At 38.2% G+C, this 23,833-nt stretch overlaps 1 protein-coding gene across 1 annotated transcript in view; it reads right to left on the reverse strand.

Annotated features, from left to right (window-relative positions):
- Window positions 1-446: 446 nt before the first annotated feature.
- STAT4 (signal transducer and activator of transcription 4) overlaps window positions 447-23,833 on the reverse strand; it is a gene marked incomplete at both ends in the record, with an annotated part of 82,172 nt that continues 58,785 nt past the window's right edge. The window contains 11 exons of the mRNA XM_082840669.1: window positions 447-473; window positions 1,514-1,622; window positions 2,549-2,615; window positions 4,082-4,273; window positions 4,607-4,743; window positions 5,873-5,967; window positions 6,203-6,252; window positions 7,830-7,965; window positions 10,354-10,452; window positions 11,971-12,054; window positions 22,749-22,793. Coding sequence (XP_082696795.1) covers window positions 447-473; window positions 1,514-1,622; window positions 2,549-2,615; window positions 4,082-4,273; window positions 4,607-4,743; window positions 5,873-5,967; window positions 6,203-6,252; window positions 7,830-7,965; window positions 10,354-10,452; window positions 11,971-12,054; window positions 22,749-22,793 — 1,041 coding nt within the window. The remainder of the gene's footprint in view (window positions 474-1,513; window positions 1,623-2,548; window positions 2,616-4,081; window positions 4,274-4,606; window positions 4,744-5,872; window positions 5,968-6,202; window positions 6,253-7,829; window positions 7,966-10,353; window positions 10,453-11,970; window positions 12,055-22,748; window positions 22,794-23,833) is intronic.

Here is a 23,833-nt window from a genome sequence, read left to right on the forward strand (position 1 = left end):
ACTCTTACTTGCTAGAACTCAGGACATTAGCTTATTAGGCTTTTCCATCAGGCCATCCTGATGGTTTCTGAGTAATGTACATGTGACTTTGTTATTTTTGACCTGTTGTGAAATCTTAACACTTAAACCTGCTAGAGCCAAAATCATAAGTAACACAAGAGAAACAGAATCAGAAATGAAACAAATACATACAAATGAGTCTTTTGTTAATATTATATTAACATTGGTTTCTTAAAGTGTTTTATCTGAAGCTTTGGTTTTTAGCATTTCAATCATGACATTCCCATTTGGGGGTGTCATACCAGTGAGAGGAAAGCTTCGAACTTAACCATTTCCTGGAAATCGGTATATACAAAGCTGAAGAAACAAGATGTGATTGTTGGCAAAGATCAGTCTTTAAACTTTTTCATTTGCTTCCTTCTTTTGAGTGTCAAGAGCTTATCGTGTCATTCAGCAGAATAGGGAGACTTCATCTAAAATTGGAAAATGAAAATGACCTTTGAGCAAACTATTGTTTTGCAAGTAAGTCACCATTTCTTAGGTAAACATTCTCTTGTCTACTAAATATATACTTTACTTCATAATCTTTCTACCAATTAACTACTAAGTACAGTACTTACAAAAGTAACTAAGGTTGATCAATCTAAAATAAAATGCAACTTTAAAATAAATAAAAACGATTTTAAGGAGGCCTATTCATCCCATAAAAACGTAATGAAGAAATGGGTATAAAATGTAGCAAAAGTCCTCTTACAACTAAATGATTTAAGGACAATTAACATTGGAATAAGTTTTTCTATCCCTGGAAATCTTCAAGAGAAGGACTAAAAACCACTTGATTTACAGCCAGACACTAATCTCTTGGAGCTCAGGGTCCCTCCAAGAATCTATTATTCTGATGTACATGCATCCTAATGTAATTGGGGTTTTGAACTGTTTGACAATATTGGGGAATAATACTAGATAGAATGCATCCTAAAGCACATAGTAGCATATAAGATTATGACTCAGTTCTCAAAAGAGTATTATTATACTGCTATTGATTGTTGTTCATATACTACTTGAAGAAGCTCCCAGGATAGGACCAATAATCAAGAAAAATTGGAATTTGTGGTGCTTGAATTGCTAAAATAAAATATTAAACTAGACTTGCATATAATGACATATAAGTATTGTCTGCTACAGTGGGGAGAGTGGTGGAGATTGGTGGGGCTGATGGTGGAAGTAGGGATGAAGTGTACTTGAGTAGGAAGATACAGAGATATTTTGCCCTTGGATGGCTTTTGATGGAAAGACCTCAAAGCAGTTCAAGTCAGTGTAGGTATCTGCTTCCAATGCCCCTAACATCAGCAACACGCAGGACCATACAGACGTACACCCCTTGTGTTATGCTCATGGATTTGTTCCAACAAATGTGTTTTCTCACTGCAGATCTTCACCCCTCGTTGATTCACACACCACCTTCGCTTCCTCAGAAATGCCCTTGACAGCAATGGAAAGAAAGGGGACATACCGCAGTTTCAATTGTTGTGGGACTCAGGTTTTCTCTCAGCACTGCGTACACACTTGGTGACATGGGAAGAAGGTCTGTTGGAGAATGTGTCTCCGTTGAATCACTTCGGCTTAAAGAGATGACAGGGTAAATATGGAAAGGGATTAAAAATAATAGCTTGTAGTGACTTACTGTGTTAGGAACTGTTAGGGCTCAGGGCAGGCCACTCCTAAATGTGCCTCAGTGGCATATCGATTATTTTGAATTAAATGACTTAAGTTACTTAAGAAAGAACCAACGCAGGAGGGACACTCTGACCCTCCTCTTTGCCTCCCTGAAAGCAGGAAATAAATCTCTTCCGTGAGAGGCGCCCTCCTTGCATCTGGAGGTGGAAGAACATCCTTCTTGCCAGAGACAGGGGATTCATTCGGGGCTGAGAAGCCTGTACAAATGAACCTTGTTACTTCTTTAATTTAATACCTCAGGCCCAAACTCTGTTTAGAGTCTTCACGACTTAAGCACCCAAAGCCTAAGTATCTTTTTCCTGTCGATTCCGCACAAATTTATTGACCTTTTGCCCAAAAAAGAATAAAAGCTGCCTGTTTTGGCCATTTCTTCAGTCATTTCTATGAGACTTCTATGCACATGACTTAAAATTTGTTCCTTTTATCCTGTTAATCTACCTTGTGTCAATTTTATTATTAGTCCAGCCATAAGAACTGGAAGGGGTAGAGGGGGAAATTTCCATCTCCCCAACAGAACTCATTTCTAGGACTTCATCTATTTGTGACACTGAGATGCCTAATTCATCATTTGAAATCAGAGCTTTCAGCCTGCTATGGAATATAAGGCATATAAAAGGGCAACTTTAGAATTCCTTCGTGATGGGCTTCGTGGTGCATCCTGAAGACTAGCTTTATGTGTTAAAGGTAATGGGACATTGAGCATTAAAATGCTTTATTCTCCGTTATATGTACCCTGCTCTACTCTTAAATTTGCAGCTTTTTTTGGATAAGTTCAGTAAGAACTATTTTACATGTGACTAAGATTACTTACATTGTTGAGATGGGGATAAATACAGAAGGGACATAACCTTTGTCTCCCCTTTCTGTTGGTCTTGAAACTGGAAAAGAAAGGTATGTTGGGGAAGAATGTTATTATTATTGATAAAATTAGAAAAAAAAGTCTAAAAAAGTATAAGTGATACTAAAAAGAAGAGATAATACAATTGTCTAGTGATTCACAAATTTTTTTAGTTGAATAGATGAAACAGCATTTTAGATGAGCATAAAATGTGCAAGAAGAGAGAAACAAACCTCTTGGCAGGCCTAACCTGACTTTGCATATTAATGCTCTAAACTGTGTGAGAAAAATTGGGAATCAACTATATTACCTGTCTTCCATGTTACATTTAAGTTTAATTATAAGGACAGATTTATTCATGGATTGGGGATTTATAGTAACGCAATTCTTTTCATTAAAACTGACACCAATCATAATCTTATAATTACACAGAGTTTTGAGGCATAGACATCAGTGTTACTAAAAGCACTGCTGCGCTGTAGTAACAGTCATGTGCAAACCTCACCTTGGAACCCCCCCCCCAGATTTCTCTGGTATACTACGTTGAACTTGTGTGTGATCCAATAGTAAGGACCAACTGTAATTCTTCAGCTGTAATTTGTTGCATTGATGTTTGTTATTTCATTCAGTCAGATGCAGAAACACTTAAAAGCCACAGGTTTTTGTGGTGGTTGTTGTCTTTTGTTTGCTTCAGAGGGGGATGAAGGAGGGTGGCAGAAAGTCACCACCTGTGAGTGACAGCTGTACGATATTCCACATGATGATGCTCATGTATTTAGTTGCTACAGATGAAATATTGTAATGGATTGTATATACTTCGATTTAAAGAAACAGAATAGTGAACTTATATTACAATTATATAGCTATTTCATGAATGTTCTTTTCATGTATTCAACAAATATTTACCAAATACCTGTTTTGGCCAGGTATCATTTTAGGCCCTTAGGGTACAACCAGAAAAGGCAGGTACGTCAAGACTTGTTATTGATAGGCTGTGAGGAAGGGTATGAAGCACAGACCCCCTTGTCCCCTCCCTGGTAAATGAACAATACTTTCTGAGTTGTGAGACTACAGTAAGTAAAAAATATAAAGCTTATCAACCCTGAGCTTCTTTTGTAAAAAACAGCCTTGCCTAAGTTTTAACAGCTTTCTAATCATTACCTCCTCTTTCTTTTCCTCTCCCCAGGCATAGAGGTGAAGTTGGTGCCACTCCTATTAGAAAGGAGAAAACCGAAACTCTACCAGTGGCTGAGAGGCTCCCATGGCCATGGTGAAGTCCGTCTACAGCTACTGATTACTAAGTGCTCTGCTAGCTGGACAGCCCCAGCTGTTCCTTTTCAGGAACTGCTGACACACCACTTCATTTCTAAGGCTTTGACCTCCACATACCTCTTAGATCTTATAACGATAAAAGTAAACATAAAGGGAAGAACTTCATTTACTTTACTCCAATCTGAGATGATTTTCCAAAATCTTAAGAAGCAAAGCAAACGGAAAGAACCTAACCTTCACATGGCTGGCAGCTGTAGTGTTTACCGAAGGCTTTGTCTTTGGGAATATCGGGATAGAGGTACTTCAGAGGGTTTTCAGGAATGTTTTCAGCCATAATAACCTTGTAGTCGCGAAGGATGTCAGCAAATGGCAGAGCAGACAACCGGCCTTTGTTGTAGGGCTCTACAGAGTGGAATCTCACTTCTCCTGGAAAAAGAGAAGACAGAGAGAATATTCAGGTTCCTGCAGGCATTCTTTGTGGCCATTCTTCCTACCCACATTATCTTCATGTCACTTGTTGTAAAACAATGCCAGCCCTTCTCTGCATGTGGACAGTACAGATCGCCACGTGATACAGGACACCCACATAGGCTGTGAGAAATTCATGCTACCCTCCTCTGAAACAACTGTAACAACTAATATTCAAGCCCACTGAACACATAAAAGACAGAACAGCAAGCCACACACTTCTGAAGATGGGAAGACCAGTAACCAAACACAATACTAATTTCACATGAATAAATAATAGTGAGCATGTACCATTTTCAGAATGGTCCACCCAGGTGAAAGTTATTCCTCCAAGGTGGCTTTCACTGAATCTTAACAAAAAGGTTCCCGGCATTTTATCCTTTAGCAAGAGTCGTTCCTTCTCTTTGCTAACAAAGCCCATGACATACCTAAAAATAGAACATGCATAGTTTTATCTGATCAAAGATTATAATTTATTGCATTTGCATTTATGGCTTTCACAAAGAACAGACCTGCATTTGTTGTGATATAATCAAAAGTCAGTAGTGCCTGAAATACTCTTATACAGATTAAAGTAAATATTAATACTCTATAAAGTGTAAGAAACTGCAACTACTTTCCACACTATGACACTAGATATGCTTAAAAAGGAAAGAAAAGAAAAAGGGACTACTATAAATAATGCAGTTATGAACACTGGGGTGATGTGTCTTTTCAAATTAGAGTTTTTATCTTTTCTGGATATATGCCCAGGAGTGGGATTGCTGGATCATATGGTAACTCTTTTTTTTTTAAAGAACCTCTGTACTGTTCTCCATAGTGGCTGCACCAATTTACATTCCTACCAGTAGTGTACAAGGGTTCCCGTTTCTCCACACCCTCTCCAGCATTTATTATTAATGTTCATAGCAGCCCTATTTACAACAGGCAAGGTATGGAAGCAACCTAAGTGTCCATCAACTGATAACTGGCTTAAGAAGATGTAGTATATATACACAATGGAAGCTGAGCCATAAAAAAGAATGAAATATTGCCATTTGCAGCAACATAGATGGACCTAGAGGATATCATACTAAGTGAAGTCAGACAGAGAAAGACAAATATTATATGATATCACTAATATGTGGAATCTAAAAAATAATACGAATGAATTTATTTACAAAACAGAAACAGACTCTCAGACATAGAAAACAAACTAATGGTTACCAAAGGGGAATGGGGGTTGCAGGGAAGGATAAATTAGGATTTATGTTGGGATTAACATATACACACTACTGTATATAAAATAGATAACCAACAAGAACCTACTGTATAGCACAGGAAACTATACACAATGCTTTTTAATAACCTATAAGGTAAAAGGATCTAAAAAGGAATATATATATATACACATATATATGTATATGTATGTATAACTGAATCACTGTGCTGTACACCTGAAACTAACACAATATTGTAAATCAACTATACTTCAATGTTTTTAAAAAGGGAAAAAAATTGACAGCATAAAAATAAGAACCTAATGAGTTCATATAGAAAATATAGGCTGTAACTCACCCATCAATCCAAAGGGGAAGAATGTGTTTCTTAATTAGGTCTAATATTGCTTCAAGCCATGTCCAAAAGGTAAATGATTTACCAGGTAAGTGCTCCTATTGGAATAAACAAACATGTTAGGACAATGATTATTTCAATAGTAATGTTAGTATGGTAATTCAAGTTCCTTTTTTCAATGAAATGTTTCCTTTAAATGAAAAAACAGTTTCGAGTTTCTTCTTAAAATAACCTTATCCAGGAAATCCTCGAAATCCCAAATTATAATATGGAGGCTTAAAAAGGAATACTAAAAAAAAATCTAAATGATGCTACCCCTCCCCCTGTTTGTACCTTGCAGAACTTGGCCCACGTGAGATGACCATCACTGTAGCTAGACTGGACTAAAATGAAAGAAAAGAATGAGATTTTTATTAAACAATTAGACTCCTCAATTTGGTGCTCAATTTAGATCTCCCCCCCACCACTGCTAAGCATTTCCTAAGCACGTGTTATGGGTTTACAGTGTATTTAATGCTAGAAACAGTAAAAATAAAAGATATCATGAAATTTTTTTATCTAGGAAAGAATTCTTTTCAATGGAGGAGCTAAAGATAGCCTTAGGAAGTGGGTGGGTGTCTAGAACAAGACCTCCATGAATGGATAGGATATAAAGTGTCAGAGGAGAAGGAAGAGGCCACTCCAGTAGCAAGAATAATGTAGGATGAGGTGTAGTGGATATGAACACAGCTTATATAGGAGAAAGTAAGTGCAGCCTAATGTTGGTAAATAAACATTATAAAATAAATTTGTGAAAGCCAGAATGCCAGAAGTCTTGAATACTGTCATGAAAAGAATGAACTAGAGATCCACTTGGCAATAAGGAACCACTGACTGTTTTTTTTGTTTTTTTTTTTTCCACTGACTGTTTTGATCCAGGACAATGAAAAAAGAGGTTCTATCTAAAATTTAAGGAAATTATGAGAAAAATTTGATGAAGACCCAAAAGGATATGGCTGCTATTTATACTGTATATATTTAAAAGATTTATTCACTCAGTAACAAATACTTATTGAATGCCTACTCTTGTGGTTTATGAATTAAATAAGGATCAAAAAGGATATTTACATTAAGTAAATTTTGTAATATTTCCAATTTATTTAAACACTAATTGATCGGATAGTAAGTACAAGGGTGACCCAGCATCACTCGTAAGTCAAATTTAACCAAATCACACACGATTCTACTACTGCTGCTCAAATTCATCTTTGGCTCTACTTTAACTAGAAATGTAGACAAATTCCATTTTAACTCTTTTCTTGGTGCCAAATGTGTTCACCCCGTACTTGTCAAAATATACACGTCTTTTAAAATTCTTTTATAAAAAGCTTACACTGTAGTCACTACATGGAGCACCAGTGGCTATTTTGCAAACTTTAGAAATATCAGTCAAAACTGAAATTTTCTCGATATGAAGAATTAAGTATTACCTGGATAGTTTTTAAATTTATAATAAATTTCCTGATCCTGGGATCAGCTGTTTTCCAGTTGGTTAATGACCATTGCAATATTAATATGAAGATCAAGGCACCATTAAGGCTTCACAGTACATTCAGTGGAAATGGCATAAGAACACCCTGGAGGCTGGAGTGTGGAGTGGAAAGGAAGGGGCTTTAGAACTGGACAGCCCTGGCCTGCATCTTGGCTCTAGTATGTACTAGCTGTGGCAAGTCACTTAACCTCTGAACTTAAGTATCCCCATGTATAAAATGGATAGAATGAAGAATTATCCTCAATATTCTGCCTTAAGGAAATTTTGTGAGAAAGATACTATAGCATTTAGCCCTATGCCCAGCGATGTAGTAGGCACTCAATAAATTGTGATGATCATTATTATTATTAATAGTAATCTCACCCTCATTCTTTAAAACGGTTGAGTACCAAAAACAGGGGCAAGTCCTCCACATCTACCAGATCTTACCTGTAAGTTTTTCAACCAGCATATTGAGTTGATCTGAGTTCAGGCCACGGCCAACATATGATGAAAACTGCCAGCTCATCACTTCCAGGAGTTGACTCAAAGTGGCAGACGGAGGGTTATTAAAGAAAACCAAGTTCTGAAACAGAGTTGTAGTGATGATTATATGTATTAATCACATTGAACCCACTGTAGTTCAACTAATAGGATTCCTGATTTAAACTCCTTAGGCCAGCCTCAGTTAATAATACAGAACTATTGTCTCATCTCTGTTGTGCTTTTATAGTAAGACTGATTTTGCCTTTTCCTAAAGAGTCCCTTGTTCTTTGAGTCTAATATAATATATGGCTCTATCTTATCCTTGAAAGAATCACTGTGTAGCTCTTTAACTTTCCCTAGACTATAGTCTATCAACCAACTCATACAAGTACTGAACACTGTTCAACAAGTTAGACAAATACTCTCTTCTGAAATAATATTAATCTTAAACAAAACCTATATCATGTTATTTAATTGGTTTATCATGGATTGGTACAAGTTACACCTTGACCAGACAAAGCATCCCAAAGCACAAAGACAGTTAAGTCCCAGGCTAAGGAAGGGGACCCTACAATATGAATCATAATTAACCTGGGACTCCTGTTTTATGGATAGGACTGTAGTCTTTTCTTATTTTGCTCTAGACAAGAGGATCTTTGGTATGATCAACTGCAAGTAAGATTGTTTGTACCAGAAAATGGGTCAACAGTGGTGGAACAGAAGACTTCACCTCAGATTACTGGAAAGCAGAAGGTGTGAAAGCCGAGAAAGATGTTTTAAGAAAGGAAGGGTGGGGGGAGGAATTAAGAAATCCATTGCAGTATGGGGAGAAGGCCTTTGGCGAACCTGAACTAAGCTGGGCAGCAAGAAAAGGAACCAATTCAAGAGACTTCAGAAGGTGGCAATAAAAGAGGACACAGCATCCAAGAAGGAGTGAGAAATAGGTAGGAGAGGAATGGAGAGAAAGAATTTCTAGAGGGGCAGTTTTCCTTGAACCTAAGGATTATGTCTGGACAAATGACCAAAAAGCATAGAACATAATCAAGGTCTAGGAGCTTAGGTTTTGAAGCAGAATAGAGTTAGGAAGAGAAACCAGAGTTACTTGTTCTGCTGAACTCTGTATGTAGGCTGTGCATTTATGTGTTAGGAGGTGTATATGAAATACATCTCCAGATTCCTCATCCAAGACTAGAGCAGAATCTGAGACAGTTAGTGTGACAACTTTGGTGGCTTTCTTATAGAAGAAGGATGCTGAAGAAAGCTAAGTGTAGCAGCACAGCACTCTGAGGCTGGAGGACAGAGGAGTATCCTATCTTCCTTCCTACATCCTGGAATTGGATGAAAAGCTCCAAATGTGTAGCTCCTAATGGGTAATGACATTAAATCTCAGAAGTGTTAGCTGTTCTTGGCTTTACAGACCAGGTAACTTTTCTAGTGAGTTCTGTTCTCACTGCAGGCTGAGAGGAAGTAAGGCACAGGGCACTCTGTACAGCGTTCCTTTCTGCAGTTAATCTCCCTCAGATGCCAGGGCACCAGAGGATGAGAAGGATCAGGGCTGAGTCATTTTCCATGCTGTTTCCTTATTAGGCACATTAAAACAAAAGCGAAGGAACTTGGAGCTGACTCATCATGACTATTCCTATTGCTAGGACCTGAGGTAAAAGAATTCTTCCCTTTGGAAGAAACACTTACTTTGAATCAAGAAGAAATATTTACATCTGACCTATTTTCTCTAGACCTTGGTGGTTTCCAGGACAACACACTGGGGTTTTGTAAGAGGGAGCAAGGGGAAATGCTGACTCATCTTTTTTGCCACACCCTTCCTTGGCCTTCTGTTAAGAAGAGCTTCTATTCTGTGCTTGCTTTGAAACTTGAGGCCAATTTTTCTTCCATATCTTAAATAACCACCAGATGGCATTAAAACCAAATTTGAGCCTAGAATGGATTAAATCTATAATCAACTTGAAAATTTGTATAGTGTCGTTAGGCGAGATTGATGAATATTCTAGTCACTTATTTGAAACCAATTCTCTACCTTTGTGGAAGAGCCTGTGTGGATAAGGTGTGGCCAGAAGTAGTTGAGGAGGTAAACACAACAGTCAGACATCAAATTCTGGAGAGAGGAATCTCCCCAGAGCCTAGTTAACAGAGCCACAGGATGGCCCTAGAACTCTCTGTGATGTACAGAGTTGGGAGCTGACCAGACTGTCAGAAATAAAGAATACCTGTCTGTCACTTCTGCTAGCCAGAACTCTCTCAGGGTCCAAGTACATCAGAACATATTACTTTAAATATGACATGAGGGAGGAATCATACAACTGAATATATTGGAATTTTGGAATAAACAACCCACAAAGACATGCCAAAATTTACACACACACACACACACACACACACACACATCTTTTGGGGCAGATGGGTTTTGTTAACAATAAAACAAATCAAATAGAATTAAAGGAGGAGAAACAGGAATAGAGAGAGACTATACCTGGGAATCATTGGTTGACACATTGTACCAAATGATGGATGCCCAAGCGTTAGGTAACTGACTGACATTGGAAATCATCACCACAGGTAATGAGCAGGTCTGGTTAAAAAGAAAAATAGCACAGTTATTACAGGTAGTAGTACCTTACACTGATTTTACACTTGGCCCTCTTCCCTAAAGGGTCATCTCAAGCCAACCCCACTCCTCCAAGGCAGTGGTGTCTATACTGCCTTGGTCACTAAAATGATTCATGAAGGCACTGGAACCTTCTGAGCATATATGAGTCAAGGTACAAGGAGGAAAGGATATATACAAATAGGAATCCTTTCAGAGTGCTTGGTCAGTCAGCTCCAATATCTTCCTTGACATTGTGGAGGTATTTTTACTTTCTTATGTCATGTACTGCCTAAAATGTAACTAATTAGAGCTTGTATTGACTTAGCAAATTTCCTCTTAATAAATTACATTAAGAATCTAATTTAAAACTTATCTCTGGAATGGATTAATATATTCAAATTATGATCTAACATCTAATTAATGCCAGTATCAGATATGGGAGTTTTAATTGTAGAAGATGGAGAGGCAAGCGATCTTGGAAAACAAAGCATTATGGGAGATAGAGCTGCCTCATCTGTTGTCATGGCACCCAACTTAGTACTTTCGTGCTGAAGTTTTCAACCTTATGGAATAAACAGGCTTCACAGACTAGTCTGGGACTCTAACCAACTTACATTAGCCCCTTCCCATTAACGGAGGTTAGGTTGCTTGTAGACAGTGAAATACCCACCTGAGGAACTTAATAGCTCATGGAAACAGACATTTAAGGAAAAGAGATGAGGAAAGAATCCATGGAAAATTTTATAAACATGTTTACATTCGTTAAGATAAAAGAGCAAAGGCAGAACTCTAAAAAAAACATATCCTACAAATAGGACCATATTCAATCATGTGAAATTGTGTTTGTTCATTCATGCACTCATTCATTTATTCAACAAATGTTGAGCATCTATTATGTGCTAGGCATTGTGCTAGGCACAGGTAATGGAGGGATAAAGGTGTAATGTCCTGCCTTCAAGAGCTCATTGTCAATCATGTTCAACTTAATCCCCAGTTTCCTTATTCCTTCTTTGAGTTCAATAGTAACAGTTATAAGAGGATCAAAACAATGTACCGTTAATGTTCCTATCATTGGTCTTTGCTCATTATACTATAAAAACCTTTCTTCTGAGGGATTTTTACGTACGCATTAAAATTTTGAAAATATATCATACATGACATGGTTCAAGTATACTTATTTCTCTTTAGGCTTTCCTCTGAGTATCCATGACTCAGGGAATCCCAGAAAACAAACAAACAGACAAAAAAACAGTCTGGGCAACAAATTATTCAATAAGTCTTGAATTATAATGACTGTGAGATTTTATCATTTATATTTAACCAGAAAAATATACGTTGACGAATCAGTGAATATTTGACATACTGATTTCCTAAATTAAAACAAAAATGATGAATAAGGAATGTACTAAAACCTAGAAAATACTGAGCTTTCATCTTCAAATGATGACCAATTCCTGAAAATGTTATTAGTAGATAGTAGATATTCCTTGAAATACCTACCTCCAAATCTATGGTGAGGCCGTAGAGGCAGATCTGTGTCTCAAATGTTATGGAATGAAGCTCCTCAGTCACCATGTGACAGCCCTAAGGGCAGAAAGAAATTGCTGTCTTACAAATACATAGTTGTTATCTATTATTAGGCATGCTTTTATAAACATTAGTAAATTCTTAAAGTAAATACCCTCAAACACCTCCTATTATGGAACATTCCTTCTTATTATTTAAAAGGTTATTTAAAGTATATACAGAGTTTGAGAAATCTTCATTTCCACAAACAGAATGATTTTAAGTCTCCAAAACAATATAATTTCTAGTTTTTACAATTCCAGTATATTTTCATCAGTTGAATTCAGATAAGTTTTTCCTTATTTTTAATTTTGGAAGTTAGTCCTTTTGACTTACCAACCATTAATAAAAGCAAGCCATATGTGTATAGCTATAAAAGAAACAAGTCAATGTCATAATGGATTTGTTTTTTTTAAAAAGCAAGATTTCCTTCTGGTTAAACATGGCAGGTGTAAAACGAGTTCTTTCCCCAGCTCCTTCCAGAAACTCCAGTAAAGTAATAGCTAGGGTTTTACTTACTTTCCAGGAAAATAAAGCTGTAATCTAGGTCTCAAAATGAGAGGTGGGGGAGTGTGGAGCGAGGGTGGCAGTAGGGGTAGTGTGTCTCAGAACCTGGGGTTGGAAACACTGGGCCCCCTGAGTCCGGAGTGAGGGCTGAACAGGAGGAGCAGTTACTAGCCCCAGCCCTTGCAACGAGGTTCCCAACATTCCCCGACACTGGTGGGAGACAGGAAGTTTACTCTCTGGAGCGGATGTATCAGAGGAACTAGAGAGGCTCTCTGCATTTTGGATACAAGGCCAAGATGAGGGCAGGGTGAGGTACTGTGCGGGAGGATCCTGTCAAATCTAGGGGAAGCCCATGCCCCTGTCTCTGCTTGACACCTCCAGGAGAGATATCCGGGAGGTAACCAGACCAAGGGAGAAACAACTTACAGATACTGCCTTTAGGGACCCCCCAGTGAGACAGCCAGGTCCTAATAATCACTCTTACGTCTAAATCCCTACCATGCACACAGAACTTCCGGTTTTTTAGTGCTCTTAAACAGTAAACCAATGGTCATCCAGCATTTGACAAAGCCTCTCACATGAAATGCAGATACAAAAATCAACAACCAAGAACTCAGAAAAAAAGAGAGAATGCAAAAAGCAAACGAAAAGTTTAAAAAAACTATACTAAAAAATATTATAATAAAAAAAGTATATCAGGCTCAGTTTTATACATTAGCTCAACAAATAAATGGCATAGGAAAGGGGCAAATCAACCACTGTAATGGGTGAACATTGCTTGGATACTGATTTGCACAAACCAGCTGTAAGAAGATCTTTTCAAGATAGTGGAGAAATTTGAACAAATAATGGAGTTTTATTAAGGAAAGATTTTAAGTAAATGCTATTTTCGTTTTTTTGGTGATAAGTGTATTGTGGTTAGGTTTTTTTAAAAATGTTATCTTCTAGATAAGAGATACCTACCAAAATATCAATGAGTAAGATGCTATACTATCTGGAATTTAAGTACTCCAGGAAAAATATGTGTGTTTATGGGGAAAATAGATTAACTAAGAGAAAATGTTAATTATTGTTGAAGCTGGGTGATGTAAAAATGAAGGTTCATTGTATTTCTCTATATACTTTAGTATATAGTTGTATATACATATATGTTTTATTCATTAAAAAGTTCTTAAAGATGTTTAAAAGACTTCAGATGTTACATCCTTACAGATGTAAGGATGTAACATCCATGAAAGGAGGATAGTATACTACCAAAAGGAACATTCAGAAAAGAATGATGAACAATTAAAAATATAATAAGACAAATAGACAAAACAACAGAAGAGCTGAAAGTAGGGCTGAGGAAATGTCCCAGAAAGTAAAACCAAAAAAACAAAAAAAAAACCCAAAGAAATAAAAAATAGGATAGAAAAGATAACAAATAAAGAATCAACAAACTCAAAACAACAAACAGAAGTTCCAGAAAGAGAACAGAGGAAATGGAGTAGAGGAACTATCAAAGGCATAACCCAATGGTAACTCTTACACATTCTGATGGGAGTTGGTACAGTCACTTTTTGAGAATAATGTCTCAATACCTAGTAAAGTAGGAGATGCACTCACTCCCCAGGATGATGGTGAGAGTAAGTTTATAAAAACCAGAAAACAAAAAAACAAAACACGATTGTGCAACAGGATCAGAGGGCAATCAGCCCAGATTGGAGCAAGAGATGGAGGGTTCCCAGAGGGATGTTGCCAAAAAGAAAGAAAAAGACAGAAATTCAGATGGACCTGTATGACTATATTTTAAGGACCTTTCAAGTTCTGAAGGAAAGTTTGGGGCTACATTAGTAACAGGTACATAAAATAAATTGATTAAATAAAAAATCTGAGGCAACTAATAAATCCAGGGAAAACTAAAATAATACAAGAATGGAAATATAATCATACTATGTTATACGGTTCAGCTGTTAACAATTTTTATATAATCATAGTAATGTAAACATTGAATATATTAACTAACCAAAACACATTATATGATAATATTGTGAAGATGGGTGAAATTAATATGCATGAAGAGCTGGTATAAGAGAGCCATAGCTTAATTTAAAATGGGTAACCATCAAGGTACTACTGTATAGCGCAGCAAACTCTGCTCAATATTATGTAACAACCTAAATGGGAAAAGAATTTGAGAAGGAATAGATACATTTATATGTATAACTGAATCACTTTGCTGTACACCTGAAACTAACACAACATTGTTAATCAACTATTCTCCAATGTAAAATAAAAAGCTTAAAAAGAGAGAGAGAGCCACAGCTTAATCTTTTATAGAAATAATTCAGGAGTTAAGTGTATAAAATAAAAAAATCAGGAAGTATCAGTATGATATTAGCATGATATTTATAGCTCAAAAAATGGTCATCTCTGTGGAGTGGGTTTGGAGCGGGAAGGAGTGGGACAGAAATTGCTGTTTTTCTATGATGAAATCTGATAGCAACTTGCTATGTGCCCAGGACAAGCAGTACTGTCATCATCTAAAAGCTTGTTAGAAAAACAGGATTTCTGGCCTCATCCCAGGCCTACTGAACCAGATTCTGCATTTTAACAAAAACCCCGGGTGGAATTTATGAGGCAGTTATTCTCAATGCGATGTATCCACATTGTGTTTCATCTCAAAAGGGATGTGGAAAATTTACAGATGATACAGAAAGCCAAAACGATTTTAAAAACAAGCCCTGGGGGAACATATGAACAGAAGTGGAATTATCTAGGTTAGGAAAGTCAGGGTGGGGTTGGGGGTGGCTGAGTCAGCCCTGAGGGAAAGGGACATCTACCGCTGAATATATGTTGATAATAAGCTGGAATCCATCGGTATTAAATTTCAAAAAATAAAAATAGTTCTAATATGATGATATGAATAACAACTACATGGGGGAAGACTTTGGTGACAATGAGGCACATTAAAATAGAATTTGTTCCTGAGAAGGAAATAGAAAATTAAAAACTCCTCTCTCCCTTGGGTTAGATCATTGTGGTACCTTATACTGCCTGGAGTAACCTAGACTGACCTGGTGAGATTGCTTCTTACTGGATTAGTAGAAAGTTATGATCCTGAAAATTCCTCTTGAAAATTCCCTTAGACCACCCCTAAAATTACTCCAAACACACCAAACAGCCAGCCCCCTCCCCTGACATCCCCTTACATGTTGAAATAAGTAAATTGCTCTTCCTTTGATTGAGCATGACGTGAAGTAGTTGGCTATGTTCAGGCACCAAGGTGAACAAAAACCACATTTTTTTAAACAACAGAAAATCCCACTGCCCTATGGGGAGGAAGTGTTTACGCTATGCAAAGCACTGAGACAAATGAAGAATCCACAAGTCCACGTTCACTAACGGGGTGGGGGGTGGGGGGTGCTCACATTCTCACTGAGTTCAGTGGCGGACAGGACACAAGCCTGGGCAGCACATTTAGAAGCCTGAGGCAAGCACGCAGATGCAGACCACATACCGTGTGTCTAACTATTTAGCTGTTACAAAGCAAGTGATCAAACTGTTAAAATATGGTCTCGTCTCCTGCCTTGACAGCTAAGCTTTCACCTGACCTAACTGGCCAGGTTTTAACTCCTCAAAGTGCCACAAACATGCTGGCCTGGGGAGAGTGTGGCCATCCTGGACCGTGGCCCATCCCCCTCCCTTCTACCTCTGTGAGGGGCTTACTTTGACTAGTGTGGCCCCTAGGTCTCTCCTTGTGCCTAGAAATGTTTGCATTGATGGTGTCATCTGTGCTTGAAAGAGCATACCTGGGGAAGAGGTCTGTACAAGCCCTGGAAGTGGGCTTGAGGTCTTTTGGGCTGGGAATTCTGCAGCCCTAGGCTCTGGGTGAGCACATTGCCTCGACCGCTCAGACATCTTTCTCTGTAGGGAAGGGCCACCGCTGGAGGGCAGCCAAAGGGAGCCTTCTGAGTGCTTATCCCTCTCCCATTCTAGCCTCTATAGTTTAATTTATATGATTAAATGTGTACATATATATATGATAAGATAATTCATTATGGATAATTCCCTCAGATATTTGGGTTATGGCAGTTGTGTGCTCACTGTCCAAATGGCAGGACTCCACAGACAGAGCAATGACACACGGGGTTGTCCATTAACTTTGGAAGAAGACTTTGTACGTTAAATATTACTTTATTAAACTGTAATGTGGGTGGTGAGAGGTTTTCTCAGTGATTCAAACTAATTTCTAATGTTTACTTAAAACCCCTGATGCAACTGTGAGGCACATTTAGAATGAAATCCAACAAGGAAGCTGATGGACAATACACATGACTGGAGACGAGCAGTTCTGACAGAAGAGAGTGTCATTAATTTTCAAAGCTTGAATGCCATCAATCACAGTCTTTATTATTTTGTTTTTTTATTTTTATTTTTTTTTGCGGTACGCAGGCCTCTCACTGTTGTGGCCTCTCCTGTTGCGGAGCACAGGCTCCGGATGCACAGGCTGAGTGGCCATGGCTCACGGGCCCAGCCGCTCCGCGGCATGTGGGATCTTCCCGGACCGGGACACGAACCCATGTCCCCCGCATCGGCAGGCGGACTCTCAACCACTGTGCCACCAGGGAAGCCCAGTCTTTATTATTTTATCAGTGCAGTCTAAGCCAGAGACACTATTCAATCTCGCGTTTCCAGAGTCCATTCCTTACACACTGACTGGCAAAATGTCATAGATAAGATGTACTATTAATGTCTGTATTAAAAGCCATTTTAACCATCTGAGATGGTTAGAGATTTAAAATATCCATATTTATGATATTTATATTATATGACATTGATATTATAACTGGATTGACTGTATTGTACCCACTGGATAATCTGCTAAGAAACTAGAAAACTGGCTGAACAACCTGACCAGGGCTCCACCTGGTAAAAAATACACAAACTGATGAAAGGTAGGTATAGATGTCACCATATTCTTTTGTTACCTCTGCTCAGTGTCTAACAGCACACCCTGAAAACCTAGAATATGCTAACAAGTGGCTATGGCTTTTGGATTTTGACTTGAAAGACAACCTCTGTTAAGAAAATGTGACTGGGATAAGGATGATTTTCATCTAAATTTCTTGCTCGTCTTTTTTTATTTTTTGGTATTTTTTAAATTGAAGTATAGTTAATTTACAATGTTGTGTTAGTTTCTGGTGTATAGCAAAGTGATCCAGTAATACATATATATACATATTCTCTTTCATATTCTTTTCCATTATGGTTTATTACAAGATATTGAATACAGTTTCCTATGCTATACAGTAGGACCTTATTGTTTATCTTGCTCGTCTCTTAACAAGCCATACTCTATGATAATGCCGCACATGGAAGACTATGTGGAATAGAAAACAACTGCAATAATCCATTTGCTTAATGAGTATTTGTTGAGTCCCTATCATGTGGAGACCACTGGCCTAGATGCTGGGAAACAGTAAGAGGGGAAATAATGGTACAGTCACATGAGAGACAGCCCTTAATCACAGAATCATAGGAAACGAATGTAAAGTGACAACAAATTCTCAGCCCATAATGTAAGGGGATTGTATGGAGGGTGTTGCAGAAAAAGTCTACGTTTTTAGTGTTATTCTGGTACCAACGTTTGTCTTAAGAAAGCATTGCAACTACTTAAACTAGTTCAGAAGGAAATCAACTTCCTGTGAAAATGCTCAAGATAGTTGGAGTGTGAGTGGTGGCTCTGTGTTTGAGAACACTGAACCTTGAAAGAACATTTGTCTGGCTATTTTGTTAAACAAAACTCAAGTCACCCAGGCTTTACTAATAGCTTCTTTGTGTTTCATGACTTTCCACCACATAAACAAAATTACTTAACACCTCAGTCTGTGACTAAAACTGTCATTTATCAGTTAAAGCCTACTGACAGAGCAAACTCGAGACACTGCAATTCCAGCCTCCCTATTCAAACAATTTCTGCACTTCAACAATCACTCTCTAGCTGGCTCTAAGGACCTCTGGGAAAGGTTGCTTCCTGGGAATCTGTAGATAGCATGTCTACAGATTCCTCATTTCAAAGCAGATTCTCAAAATCAAGTTCATTTTGAAAAAAATGACCCTACCCTCTGTTGTACTTCTGAGGATTACAGAATCTCATTCAAAGGAACTTAGAGGTTGACTAGTCCAACAGTTTTCAAATCTTTTTTAACCCTGGAGCATGTTCTTAAAAGTAAATTTCCCACCTGGGTCCCAATCTGTAAAATATTTAAAATAGAGCTGACTGATTGAAACAGGGGTGAGGGACCCAGAGCTCCACCCTTCACCAGCCCCCAACCAAGGAGGTGGCACCATTGTTCTCCCTGGCCTTCTGGGGACAGCATGAGTCTAGGGCAACGTCAACATCCTCCCTTCACCCAATGCTACAGCCAGGCGCCCATGCACATCCTGACAGGTCACCTCTTCCTAGCTAATCTCAGAGTCAAACAGACATGGGGTGCTGCAATTCTAAGGAGGTTTGGATTGGCAATCCTGGGCAAACTGTCATGGTGTGTCCGTGATCATTTAATGAGTATTCAGTCTAAGCTCTCACAACCACAAACATAGAACTGAGGGACCCTAAGCTGTGGGGTGTGGTGATGTGGTGGGCAGCAGGTAGACGTGCAGTCCTATAAAAGGGGCCTATATATGGGGTGGTCTGAGGTTGCATGGACCTGGAGCCAGAAAGCCATGCTCACTGGCCCTTGAAAGGGAATGTTTCCAGCAGAGCACCTAGCAGGTGGGCAGAAGAGGAAGGATAAGGATTTGTGGTTTATCCTAGGCCAGGTACCACCTTTAGAGCCATTTCCCCACCTGCTCTTTATAGAGGGGGCAGCCTGGAGGGCTGATCAGGAAGCCCATGGCAGACATCCGCACAGCACACGGCAATTGACTCTCACACACGCCATCTCGTGTGGTCCTCACAACAGCCCTATGACATGCAGGTTAACATGCAACTTTATAGTTAAGGAGTTAGTGAGGTAAAACAGCTAGCACAAGGTCAGCTGCCTGTAAGAGGCAGAGCTGTGGGCAGTGCTGTTTCCACCACCGCATCGATGCACGCAGGAGATAAGGGAGAAGTCAACGTTTTCTCAGGAAGCATTAGTTTAAATTCCTTCTACCCTTCGTAAGGATTCCGGTGCGAGGTAGCTATGTGATTTCTGAGCAGGTGGGTAAAGTGAGGACAACGACAGCAGCAGCTGGAACAGAGAGGAAAGGATGAGATGCTGTTCACAAACCTGCAAAGATCTCCCTTATCGGTGCTTTGTGACCACCTAGAGGGGTGGGAATGGGAGGGCGGGAGGGAGGGAGACGCAAGAGGGAAGAGATATTGGGACATATGTATATATATATAGAACTGATTCACTTTGTTATACAGCAGAAACTAACACACCATTGTAAAGCAATTATACTCCAATAAAGATGTAAAAAACATTCAAGCAGATTGAGCTGCCAGACCATAACAAATTTCTCCCACAAGTTATTTGCCTCATGTATTTCATTTAAAGAAAAATTAGGTAATACTAGGCAACAATAAAAGTACAGAAGCATAAAATTATATATCGTTTAAATTTTCTTTTCAAAGAATCAGAAAAATAAATTTCATACCATAAACCTAAAAAAAAAAAAAAAAAAGGAAAAAAAAGATCTCCCTTATAGGGATCTCAGCAAATGGCGGGCTGGGATGAGATAAAGGGGCAGCAGGGGTCAAAGAGGAGGGCCAACTAGGGCAGCCTCTCCAAGGGAAAGTTTCATGACTACAGAGGGAGCACAGCACAGCGGCCAAGAGCATGGACATGGGAGCCAGACTGCTATGGTTTGAATCATCTTAGCTGCACCACTCTGTGCCTCAGTTTCCCTAGCCAAAATAAGTATGACACTAACGGTATCTACTTCATAGGCTTCTGCAAGAGCTACGTAAATCAATGCCAGTGAAGCTCTTAGACAGTGCCCGATATATAGTAAATGCCGCACGAGGATTTGTCAAATAAGTTCTTATCAGGCTGTGAACTCCTGCTTCAGGTGCCCACAGATAAGCGATAAGCGACAGCTACTGTCTGAAATTCAAAAATGAGGTTATAACATCCTAGCTTCCTGTTCTCCCTAAAGTTTGGTTACTTCAATCCCTGGCCCCATTAATTTATGAAGCCCATTTTATCATCAGATCTTCCCCCACTCTTTCCTGACTTTCCTTTCGTCACCCCTAATGCCTAGCCAAGCCCCTGATACCCCAGGCTCATCGTTCTGAGTCCACATCATATATTGTGTGACTTTTCAATTGTTCCTGTAGCCCGTAAAATAGCATTCAAGTCTATGGTTTGTTTTAAATGTACGTAGGAGTCATATTAAAATTTTGTCAACAGGGGGAGCTCAAAGAATAGCTTAAAATAAAATTATCCAGCTCCAGCAAACATGGAAAAAAAAGAAAAGGAAGAAATAAAATCATTCTGATATAACCATATGATTTTGTTATTAATCAGAAAATGAGAGGAAATAAATTCAAAGAGAGATAAGTAGGCCGTTGTTTCTCTATAGTAGAAGATGATTTACTTAGATTTCTGTCTCTAGAGAAATCCAAGTAAAGATTTCGATTTTACATTCACAAAGATGACAAGGTACTAAAGAGTTCAGGGATTTAGATTTATTCCCATTTGATTTGTTTTCCTTAAGAAGAGTTTAGAAGCATTGTGCTCAGTCTATTCAGACTTAGTAAATACTATTCAGGGAGGTCACTGCATGAAATATTGTTTGCAACTCTGGCCAAAATTCCAGGGATAATCATGAAATGGGCTTTTCTTTATAACGAGCTAATGTTTCAACTAGGAAGTTTGGAAAACCTTTATGGATTTCTATCAGGTGAGAAGAATAACTCCTACTTGTTTGGTTTATTAGAATATCCTTAAACTCAAAAGCTTTGCTCCTCTGATATCTGGGCTGAGAAACCTGTCTGATGCTCTGCCCTAAGCCAAGGTTCTACCCTGGGAGGAAAGCTTAGCTCATCCTCGGTGAGGCTGTGATATTTGGCAAATCATATCTTTAAGATACGATTAAGGGAATGAAGAATTCTTGGAAGGGAAAATGTAGAGCATAAAACCTGTTGTGATGGACCTTTGTGGTTTTGTGGAGTGCGCTAGATTGACTGCAGTTGAAGGCTGGATTTATAAAGTGCCTTTTTTCTTCCAAGTAATTCAAAGGGATTTTTCATAGGAGCTGTGACTATAAAGCCAGGAGATTGGATCCATGCCAACCGTACTAGAAACAAGCCTCACTGCTTTATAACTGCATTATGTAGGTGGTCTTACATATGCAGTTTCTCTGAGCAGGGAGCACTGGGAATTACTACCCTGATCTCTTAGAGGGAAAAAATGCAATATTTTTCCATCAGATCATTTGCCAAGGATCACATTTTTGGTCACTGTCAGAATGGACTCAAACCCAGGTTTTCTAATTCCAAATATGTAGGGCATAAACATATGCCCTAGTATCTAGGTCAACTAAATAGCTGATTCCCAAAGCCACTTCCAATCCAGGATTTGACCACTCTATTATTTATCGACTCAAACTTGAACACTTGGGCTGCACCAGTTTGTTCTTTTAATCAATTCATCTAGTGAAATGCCAACTTTAATACAAGAACAAAGTCATTGATACCATAAAGTAATAGAACTGTTTTTCACTTGTGATTTTCACATACTGGGTCATGATGTTCAAGACTTACCTCTTATCTGTGGAAAATGAGTGATTTTAAGATATTTTATAATAAAGGACTGACTAAAGAAATTATAGCAATATAATGCAACCACTTTAAATCATGTTCTCCAAGAGTATTTAAGTTTATGGAAAGCTGTTCACCTCACATTGCTATGTGATAAAAAAAAAAAGCAGGTTATGAAACAATGTGTATATATACTTTCAAAGTATAAAAGTCTAGATAAAAGATAAAAGTCTAGAATGATGTGAACCAAAATATTAATAGTCATTTTCTTAGGAGGGTGTTACATGCATTTTCTATTTTAATAACAAAATTTCTTATACTGTCTGCAATTTATTGAGCTTTACATGTATAACTAGAGAAACATGAATTTGACTTTATATAAAAATATAAAGGGCAGTTTAAGAGCTTTGTAAAAATAAGACATTATAGGATTATAACCTAGAAAGATTCTTTTGGAGAAAATATTTCCTACCTCATTTCCTTTGTTTCCAGTACTAGACTTCAATTCCTTTGGTTGCTTTGTAAAAGAAAACAGCAGTATTTAGATGGAGAAGCATTATCAGCTAAATATCAAGTTGGGGTTTTCTTGGCCCATAATTCTGACTTCTAGAACAGTAACCGAGATGTTTTCTAACTCACTGAAACCTGATGTGACATAGCTGCCCGGATTCAACAGAAAGGAGCTTCCTGTTTCATCTCAAGGTATGCCACTTTAGGAACTGTCGCTGAGATAAGGGAGCAAGCTGGCATAAGACTGTATTTTTCAGTCACATTTTGGAAAGAGGAAATCATGCTGGGATGTTTTAGAATCTATTCAGCACTCCTTTGTACCTGACAAGTATCATCTGAGCTCAGCCGTGATGATTCTCAAAACCTACGAAATCAAGTCTAACACACAGGCCTGGGGAAATAGACAATGGGGCAGCGTGCCACATGGCACAGTGGGCTACTAAATGCCATGAGAGCAGGAGATACAAAAATGTTCATGACATAGATTACTTAATGGGAAAAAAAGGACAGAAAACAAGTTAGTGTGTACAATCTGATCCCACTTAACAAAAAGAATATATATATATATATGAATGAAAATGTAAAAATAAGTATGTTATGTCAAGGTGTTGGGATCATAGGTGGTTTTTAATTTTTTCTCTGATTTTCTATATTTACTTTTGTATTAAAAAGTGATTAAAGTATTATGTAAAAGATAATATACGTGAAAATGCTTAGCAACTAGAAAAGCACCATGAAAACTAACGTTTTGTTATTTTATATATTATCTCTGCTGGAATAGAGACCCATCACTTTTTGGTTTGTTCCTTGTCCTTCCTTTTCCAAGTGACTCTTTTGGGAGACAGAAGGGCCTCTTACAGCTTCACTTATTAGCAAACATTGGCCATTATTGAAAGTTCCTTGAAAATAGGAATTGAACTTAAGCAAAAAGAGTTCTAGTTATAAGGATGTATATGTCATCACTCCTCATTACATTTTATTGATTTAGCAGTGTCATATAGAGAGATTCAGTTACAAAGAAATGTACTCTTCAATACTGAAGACTAA

Source organism: Leucopleurus acutus, assembly GCF_964270905.1.
Source record: "Leucopleurus acutus genome assembly, chromosome: 6".
In the NCBI taxonomy this organism is placed as follows: Eukaryota; Metazoa; Chordata; class Mammalia; order Artiodactyla; family Delphinidae; genus Leucopleurus; species Leucopleurus acutus.